Below are 9,236 nucleotides of genomic sequence, written 5' to 3'. Positions count from 1 at the left end.
GTGTGTGTGTGTGTGTGTGTGTGTGTGTGTGTGTGTGTGTGTGTGTGTGTGTGTGTGTGTGTGTAGGTTTATGTAAGGAGCCAGTTTGTCTAAGGCATCAGTCTACCAAACTCTTGGGGACTCAAAACACAGCCTCTCCTGAATGCCTGTGTGTTTGTATTGGAGTATGGTTTGATACACGAATGCTAACCAAGGCTAGTCATTAACCTGCGCCCTCATGCATGCTGTTTGTGGGTTAAGTATTGAGAAATGGTATGGACTTCCAGGATATGTAAAAAAGGAAAAGAAAGACACATCCTCCTTTCAGCGACAGACAAAAACAGGCTGGCTGTAGCATGAAAAAATAAAGTCTTTGTGACAAAGTGTAATTGTCCAGACAGAGAAGCTGCATCCTGGGAGGATGCAGAACATTCCTCTGATCTCAAAACTTGTTTGTTACGCTGCTGTAGTTGAGTTAGATTATCTGAGAGTTTCCTTTTTCCCTAATGTATTATAGGTGGTCTGTCACATTTTCTTATCCTTACCTTGCGTAGATAACTAACCGAGGAAGAGCTAAATGTATGTACGTTAGAGAGCGCATAGTAAACAGTGCATGCTGTGCCTTTTCATGTTACGTTGATACTAAACTTCCGACATATCGCAGAATCTACGCATGTGACCGCTCTCTAACCGTAATTTGTGACGCACACAAATGAGGGGTATAATTCAATCACGGGCGCAAATTAATCTGGTCATGGATCCGCCGCCCGACATAACATATGAATAAAAAAAGTTTAGTCAAATGCATGCTTATACGGTGTCTTAAAACTAATCTAGGACTTTTCGTGCAGCTATAACAGATAAATTCAAAGCCACGGCAAGACACAGAAAAGGCAAAAGTTAAGGTAGCTTATAACATGGCTTATAACAAATTACAGAACATGGTGTTCTCAAAACGGATTACATTGTTTCTGGAAGTGTATCTTATTTACGCATCTGACTGACCGGATTAGCCTACACCTGCTTTAAAAGTCGGAAAGTCGGTCCCAGTTTTCGTTCATACAGAATACGTAGTCACTCCTTGGACTTCGCCCATAATTTTGCCCCAAACTCCCACTTTCCCACGGCCTTCCCACGAATGCATAGGCATAAGTCAGAGAAACTAAACCTGTCATTCTGCGCACCTGTAGCAGGCAGAGAGCAGTTTTGTTGGGCTCGCCCCACACTTCAAGAAACGCTGCCGTTGCGGAAAATTGATAGGGTGGTTGCAATAATAATAAAAAAAGATATTATTATTTTAGGAAAGGATACACATGAAAGTGCAGTTAAAGGCAAGTGGTAATGATGGATAAAGTTTTTATAAAAAACGAGAGAAGCCTTTTATTCTCACTTTCCACCCTAAAACTATGAACTGAACTGAACTATGAATTATAACTATGAAAATAGTGTACTATGAACGTGAACTACCGGTATTCATGTTTACTTTTATGAACTGAACTTTGAACTAGTTCATGGGAGGTGTGGACTTGTACAACACTGTCAGTTGTTCAGATGCTGTTCCTTAACTAGCTATATCGTATTGTCTCGTCACATGATCAAATAGAGACTTGACATTGGACAACAACACACATATTACCCAGCAATCATCATTGCAAATCTGAATATGACTAAAATACCAAAGAAAATAAGAACGTATTCATTTCATTTAATCGTTTTTAATAGCTTCTATAGTGTATATAAGATAAGCATATCATTTTGTTATAGATAGCTACTATTTCTCCAACAAAAAATATCTACCATGATAGATATAATTCTGCCTTTTCAGGTGCATATATAGCATTAGAAATGCACTTATGTAAAAAAAATTGTATGAGCTGTAAGACCCATGTGACTACACCTGCTGCATTGACGTCATGAAGTAGCTTGTCTTCGCCAAAAAAAAACGCTGCTCCACATGCTGTTCTGGAAGTGAATTGTTTTCAGCACCCACAGCCGTCGGAGCACCATGAAGGCAACAAATATGCTAATTAGTGCGTCCAATCCGGCCGCCCGACCGCCTGCCCATTGTAGGTAGTCTGTTGCCCCATTGCTGACGTTAGTGGTGACTTGAGGAGATTGGTAGGTCACAGCTCATTCTGTCAAGGCTGTTTGGACAGAGTTTGTTCAGCAAGGTTGTGTATGTCAAGGAGCTGTGTAGTCTAACTAAACAGAACGTGTTTTGTGAGGACCAAACAAATGCGCTGTTGACATGAGGAGAAAAATGGCTAAATGTTTGCTGTGACTGACGGTGGCCTTTTGTTTTACATAAAAGGCATAGTTGCCTTCCTGTGTGCTTCTTGTGCGGAGAATAGCAAGAGTCTTTGCCTTGGGTGGATCAAACCAAAATTACACAAAACCAAAATGTTATTTTGTGGGATGGTGACCATCTCCATTGAAATGAATGCTGTACATTGCCAGCTTTTAGGCTTAAGGCTTGAGAGAGTGAGAGGGTGTGAGACAGAAAGAGACAGAGAAATAGAGAGGAGAGAGAGAGACTGAGGAGATGAATACACGTTTGTGTTTGTGTCATATAGAGCTGATGATAGTGAGGGGTTGAGAGTTTGTGGCTGTGGACCCAGGTTGGCCTTTTCACAGTTCAGAGGAAATTCTCTGAGCTGAGGCTGTAGCAGATGGCAGGACAGGTGTTTGGTTTCTTTCATCAGTGTCATGGTGTTTCGTGTGTGTGTGTGTGTGTGTGTGTGTGTGTGTGTGTGTGTGTGTGTGTGTGTGTGTGTGTGTGTGTGTGTGTGTGTGTGTGTGTGTGTGTGTGTGTGTGTGTGTGTGTGTGTGTGTGTGCACTAATTCAGTTTTTGTAAAGGGTGATTTGCATAGTTTCCCAGGCACTGTGTGGCTGGAGACTGATTTTGATCTTTGTAGAAAGAAAGGAAGAGAGTGAGATCAATCCCTCTTTTACACTCACACACGCACACGCACACGCACACAGACATTGACACACACACTCACCCACACACACACCCATACACACCCACACAGCAAGAAGGGGAACACTGTAACTTCAGTTGCTGTCAGTAATGGCCTCTCATGTGAATATCTATGTGTGCCGAGCTTTAATGAAGGACGTGGCATATGTCACTGTGACTAATGATAGACATCCTCTCAGAGATCTGAAGACCACGGCCCCCAAAGATAAGGTAACATGTGTTAATATCCCCGGTGGCAAAGGAGAGCTTTTCTCAGGATAATTGCTACAACGCCTCTGTGATCAAGTGCTTGTGTGTGTGTGTGTGTGTGTGTGTGTGTGTGTGTGTGTGTGTGTGTGTGTGTGTGTGTGTGTGTGTGTGTGTGTGTGTGTGTGTGTGTGTGTGTGTGAGTCTAAGAAAATCTTTGGTTCTTTCCCCCACTAGTTGTTTCAGGAGTAATTAAAGGTTTCCTGGTATATTACAGTTCAACTGTGTGTACATGTGCGAGTGTGTGTGTGTGTGTGTGTGTTTATACAATAAATGCATATGAGTCCGTGTGTGTGTGACCACGTGCCTCTGTATTCCTTTTCTCTCCTCTGTAGAACAGTCCAATGTAAAATAGGCCGCCACTGCACCCTGGAGTGCCTCTTTAAAGTGCTCTGAATCCATTAGCAGAAGTCCCTCTCCCCCAATGCCGCTGGCCCCAATAATTTCGCCCTTTATTTTTCTAGATTCTCGAGTTCCATTGGGCTGGCCACAATAATAAGTGCACATAATAAGTGACACCCAGGATATTTCTGTACGACTCCGCATCTCTAGAGGTTGGTCTTCCATGGTATGGTTCTCCTTCTCTATAAGCCTGCCTTTGAAGCAACCTGGGTCATATTGGACCATTTCAAATTGAATATCAATGTTTGGGAACCTTTTCTCTCCATGAAAATAAATTGTAGATAACTTTTGCGGAAGTTTTCTGATAAAGCATGGAGTGGTTGGCAACTAAATACAAACTCTGACACTTAATGAAGGAATCCATGGCTCTACATCGGTTAGGGTTTTTGTCATAGGTGTTATTTATCCATTTGCTTAGTTTTATACTGAATGATTTACTTACCAAGAGGTTAAGGAGATGTCTATGAGGTTTCAATGTTACCCGTCCTCCATACAATAAAATGACCCTGCCAAAAGAAAACCACATTAACCAAAAGAGCAGAGCAATGGTAAATGAAAGTTTGCAACCCACTGTTCGGTCATACACAGGAAGTCCTCAGTTATTTCTGACAACATCAAACCAGCAGGCTCCTTTTATTATTTCAATGACAAAAATCAGCTCGACCTCATCTATCATCTTTCCTGAGCGCCGTAGCATATTTCATTCTAAATAACAACCAAAAAAAGTCCCTCAACATTGTTCTGAACACATGTGATTTGCACGCTTTTTTAAACATCCTCAGGCTTTGAAGAGGGCTTGGGGTTTTAGCTTCAAACGCGCAGACACAAGCTCCAAGGCATTGTTTCAGGCGGCTGTGTTAGTTGGCCAAGGGCTTCAAAGACAGCATCTGAATGGAACTCCTTCTGAGGACTGGCTGCTCTGCCATAGCCCACTCTCCTATGAGCTGAGCTCAGGTAAAACTGGAGGAGATGTTGGGTGTGTATGTACAGTATGTGTGTGTGTGTGTGTGTGTGTGTGTGTGTGTGTGTGTGTGTGTGTGTGTGTGTGTGTGTGTGTGTGTGTGTGTGTGTGTGTGTGTGTGTGTGTGTGTGTGTCTGTGTGTGTGTGTGTGTCTGTGTGTGTGTGTGTGTGCATGTAAGATACACTGAGAGAACTTGAGCGTGTGAGTGAACTTGAGGGCAAGGGCAGGATAGTTGAGGAGGTGGCCTGCCACTTGTGCCTTATTCAAATTACTTGTCCAGAGTTTTCTCTCCTTCTTTTTTTCCAACCCCCAAAAAACTTGGGACAAGAAGTGGAACATGGAGAGACTTTTTGAGGGGGAAAAAAACCCCAGTATGAATGAAGAGAGCAGAAGAGAGAAAGAGAGATGCAGAGATGAAAGAGGGTATTATAAATACATGAAAGGAGATGGCAGATGTTAGTGAGGCGCAGGTTATCTCAGTATCAGCTATTTCCCAGCTGCTGTTCCAGTCCCGTCCTCTCCCCCCATCTCTTGCCTCTTTGGGATGGGAGTTGGACAGACTTGTTTCAGCTACTGCACCACAGCTAAGATGTATTATTGTGTTTTTCACTGGCAGGGGGAGGGGGTATACAATATCACCACAGTGTGAGCCTAGTGAGTGTGTGTGTGTGTGTGTGTGTGTGTGTGTGGGGGGGGGGGGGGGTCTAGTTATGTGTGCATACACATGTGAGTCTGCTGTGTTTGTGAACTTTTGTAAGGTTAAATATGGATGTGTGAGTCTGTGTGTGTGTGTGATTGCACCTACATGCACATGCACATTTGATTGTGAATATATTGTCTTTATTTGCAGATGTTTTTGCGTGTGTGAGTGTGTGTATCTTACCATGAGTTAGACTTCATCCAATCATCCACCCCACCACCCCCCCCCCCCCCCCACCCCCGCCCCCCCCTTCTCTCTTTCCTAGAGTGTAGTTGACGTTCTGTCATGAAAACACTTACTGGATTTGACAGCACCTTTGTTTCTGCGACAGTCTCTTTTTGCATTAAGCCCACTGGCTGCTATCTCCCTGTGTTGTCGTAGTCAGTCAGACAGACTACCCTATACACCCAACACGGAGGGGCCGCATTAGTTCTACCATAAAGTGTCTCATTCAGACAATTAAATTGAACAAGGCATTAAAGAGATTATTTAAAGTCAAAGTGTGTGTGTGTGTGTGTGTGTGTGTGTGTGTGTGTGTGTGTGTGTGTGTGTGTGTGTGTGTGTGTGTGTCAGACCTGGGCCCTCAGATGTTTGAAAGGGGTCGTTCATGTGTGGCTTGAGGGCAGGGCCACACCACACACAGAGTTCAGAGACGGCGCTAAATTCAAAACGATTGAGCCTGAGTGTATGACCCTGGGCTACAGCGCTTTTGGCTTTTGAAGAGGAACTCTCACTCTTCCTCAAAGGATAACGGAGGGGAAAATAGACGAGAGAGAAGTGTCGGGTTACCTTAGAAATCTTTTTAAATTACAGAGAGCAAAGTCGGGAGAACCCACGTGTTTTGCAGGATGAACAATGGCAGCATTCTGCTGGAGCACGACTTCAAAGTGCAGCACAGAGAGTGAACAGAGCCAAGCTTTGTTGTCGGCCACAGGAAATCCACAGATGTTGCTCTAATATGAGATTCTTTTGGAAGCCTGTAGTTGTCTTCTAGTTTCCTCAACTCTCTTTCTCTCTCTCTCTCTTTCTCTCTCTATCTCTCTCTCTCTCTCTGAAAATCCCCCAAAGCATTATCAATTATCATGGCTCTTTTTTTGTACGCATTAAGATTTGCAAAGTGCCTTCATTGAGTGGGGTCGCTGGCTGTGCTTCACTGGTGGGAAGTTCTCAGCAAAATAATCCTTTCAAGCCAAATGATCTTATCCAGAGTACACTGCCTCCTGTGTCAATGGCAGGTGGCTTTCCTTAATACATAATGAGATAATGATCTTTGTTGATGTCAAACTATACTTCAATAGCCAATGAACTACTGCACCGAAGAGAAAGTGCCCTCAACAATGTAGAAGTTGTAGAGTCTTTTCAACTTGAAACTTCTTTGGGGGAAAAAAAGTGCCTTTCCAGTGTAGTGTAGCCTACTGCTTGCCTTTGGAATCTAATGTCTCCAAAGGCGACTGAAAGGGGATCAAGTAAACAGTCCTCAGATCAAAGGCATCATTAAAGATTTAACTTTCCCAGCTAGAGTTGCGTGTTCGAGAGGAAATCATGACCATTTGCATGGCACAATTGCATAAATAGTCTATACTCAGGACAAGAATAAATGTGATTTAAAGTCATTTAGAACTGCCTTATATAATCGCATGACCCACTACTACTTCACAGACAGAGTGAGTAGGCCTAAATAACAGGTAACTCGATGCAGTTGTTTGTTCCACAGCTGTTTGTCATTTCTCCTGTGTGATATGCTGTGTGATGAAGTTGTTCACAGACACACCCTACGTCCACACAGAAGAACAGGGCGTTACACCGTGAACTGTGGGTCCTAATCTCATATACCGAAAGGGCACGCGCCGGGTTTCCGAAAGCTCCCGTCGCCTCCGGTGTCTTTGATCAAGGAAATCCAATTATTTGTGTACATACATTTCGCTCATAGAGATTAATTCATTAATTGTCCCGCCTTTATCTCCACCCCATACCACCCCCTTCATAATCAGTCCTTTTATCCAGAACAACAAACACTCCGTGGGAGCTTTGTGGATTCAAAGGCGCTGCGCTCCCCTTACAAAAGAGCTGCTATTCTCTGATGATTGGGCAGCGGCAAACTTCAAAGTAATAAATCTTATTTCTTACTGGCTGGCGGCCCCACCAAAGTCTTTATCACATTCTAAGAAGCGATTCCACCCTCTTCAGTTGGTCCGGGGGTATCTCGTGAGTTAGAACATTGGAACATACTGAGTCACTCTGTGATCATTGGACAGCTTGTTATTTTTTTGTTAAAAATATATAAACGGGTGTATATTTCAAGGGTTTCGAACAGAATAAAGACTCAGGTGACCATGGCAGCAGTGGATGTCATACGGAACGATATGCTTCAAGCTTTCCTCCAGGTTAGTTGAGTTTTGTGATATATCTGAATTATATAAAAATCATAGTCAACATGCAGTATGGAACTAACCTATTTTCACCAGATTTGTTATTGGATATTTCCAGATATGTAGGTAGGAGTGGAAATTAAACTAAATGTAACGAAGTTTATCGTTTATCTAAAGAGTGCTGCTACTTTTGAAGCACACAATTCATTTGAAAATGAAAGTAAAATGACATTACAAATTTTTCCTTTGACCGTTGAATGTGCAAAAAGAATGATGTTATATCATCCATTCAGGATCGGACGCCGAACTCCTCACCGGAAACCAACAAACATTCTCCTCTTGCTCTTCTGGCTGCCACCTGTAACCGCATTGGCCATCACCAGAGTCCCAGCTCCGGAGAGTCTTTCCAAGTCCAGTATTCCTATGACACAACTCTGAGTTCTCCGTCCAGACTCTTCCATCCATGGAGTAACGATGGCGTTACGCAGGGTCATTTCACAAATAATTCCGCTTTGGGACTTTCTCCAAAATCCCCCCTCTCCACACATGTCCAGTCGTCATTTTCTGCACATCACGAACTTCCTCTTCCTCTCACCCCACCAGCAGACCCGGGATATTCATATGATTTTTCATCGGTCAAGATGCTGCCTTGCTCAGTGCAATCACTGCAGGCGAGTTGCACGCCCACCTATGTCCCGACTGTAACTTACGCGCCTGCGACAGCGCCCATCGCATCTTCAATGACAAGTTTTGTTCCAGGACATGCCGGTCTGCTTCATGGACAGCAATCTAGACATCTACCGCAGGCCACGGGGGAGGATATTCCATGGTGGAGTTTACAGCAGGGAACCCCTGTCAGTCATTCCACGTCTTTCGCAGCGCACCGGTTCCCACTACAGCGGGGTTTGGTTTTGGGACACCCAGAGTTCGCGCACTACCAGACGCAAATCGCGGCTCTCTTTCATTCCAAATCGTCTCTCAGTGGCGCTCGCAGGTGTCGAAGGTGCAGGTGCCCCAACTGCCAAAACCCAAACTCTTCCACTGAAGAGCCTGGAAAGAAAAAGCAACACATCTGTCACATTCCCGGTTGTGGAAAAGTTTACGGCAAAACTTCGCATCTCAAAGCGCACTTACGTTGGCATTCAGGTGAACGGCCGTTTGTGTGTAACTGGCTGTTCTGCGGGAAGAGCTTCACGCGCTCGGACGAGTTGCAGAGACACCTGCGCACGCACACGGGTGAGAAGCGCTTCTCCTGTCCGGACTGCTGCAAGCGCTTCATGCGCAGCGACCACCTGGCCAAGCACTTGAAAACACACCAGGGCAAGAAGGGCAGAGTGCCACACCGAATCGTCAGTCACGTGAAAAGGGAGGACACAAGAAACTACTGAAACAACTTTACACCAAGCGGATTTTAACGAATTTCCTCTGTTTTCTTTGTACAATAGCTGTCACATGGAGATACGACAAGTATGCCATTACCATGGCTGGAACAATGTCCTCCAAAGAAATGCAACTTTTGGCTACAAATGTGGCAGTAGGCTACTCTGTCTGTAGAATACAGCTGACGACAACGGCTTGATTTGATACTGAAATATGA

At 44.1% G+C, this 9,236-nt stretch overlaps 1 protein-coding gene across 1 annotated transcript; it reads left to right on the top strand.

The window, feature by feature from the left end:
* Window positions 1-7,603: 7,603 nt before the first annotated feature.
* Window positions 7,604-9,027, top strand: LOC308361765 (transcription factor Sp5; the record flags this gene model as incomplete). The annotated part of the gene is made up of 2 exons (XM_080834204.1): window positions 7,604-7,654; window positions 7,933-9,027. 2 exons carry the CDS (start codon window positions 7,604-7,606, stop codon window positions 9,025-9,027), a joined length of 1,146 nt encoding a protein of 381 aa, XP_080690330.1.
* Between the last annotated feature and the right edge of the window lie 209 nt (window positions 9,028-9,236).

The sequence above is a fragment of the Sprattus sprattus genome (assembly GCF_963457725.1).
Source record: "Sprattus sprattus genome assembly, chromosome: 3".
Lineage (NCBI taxonomy): Eukaryota > Metazoa > Chordata > Actinopteri > Clupeiformes > Clupeidae > Sprattus > Sprattus sprattus.
This window is presented reverse-complemented; position numbering and strand designations above follow the sequence as displayed.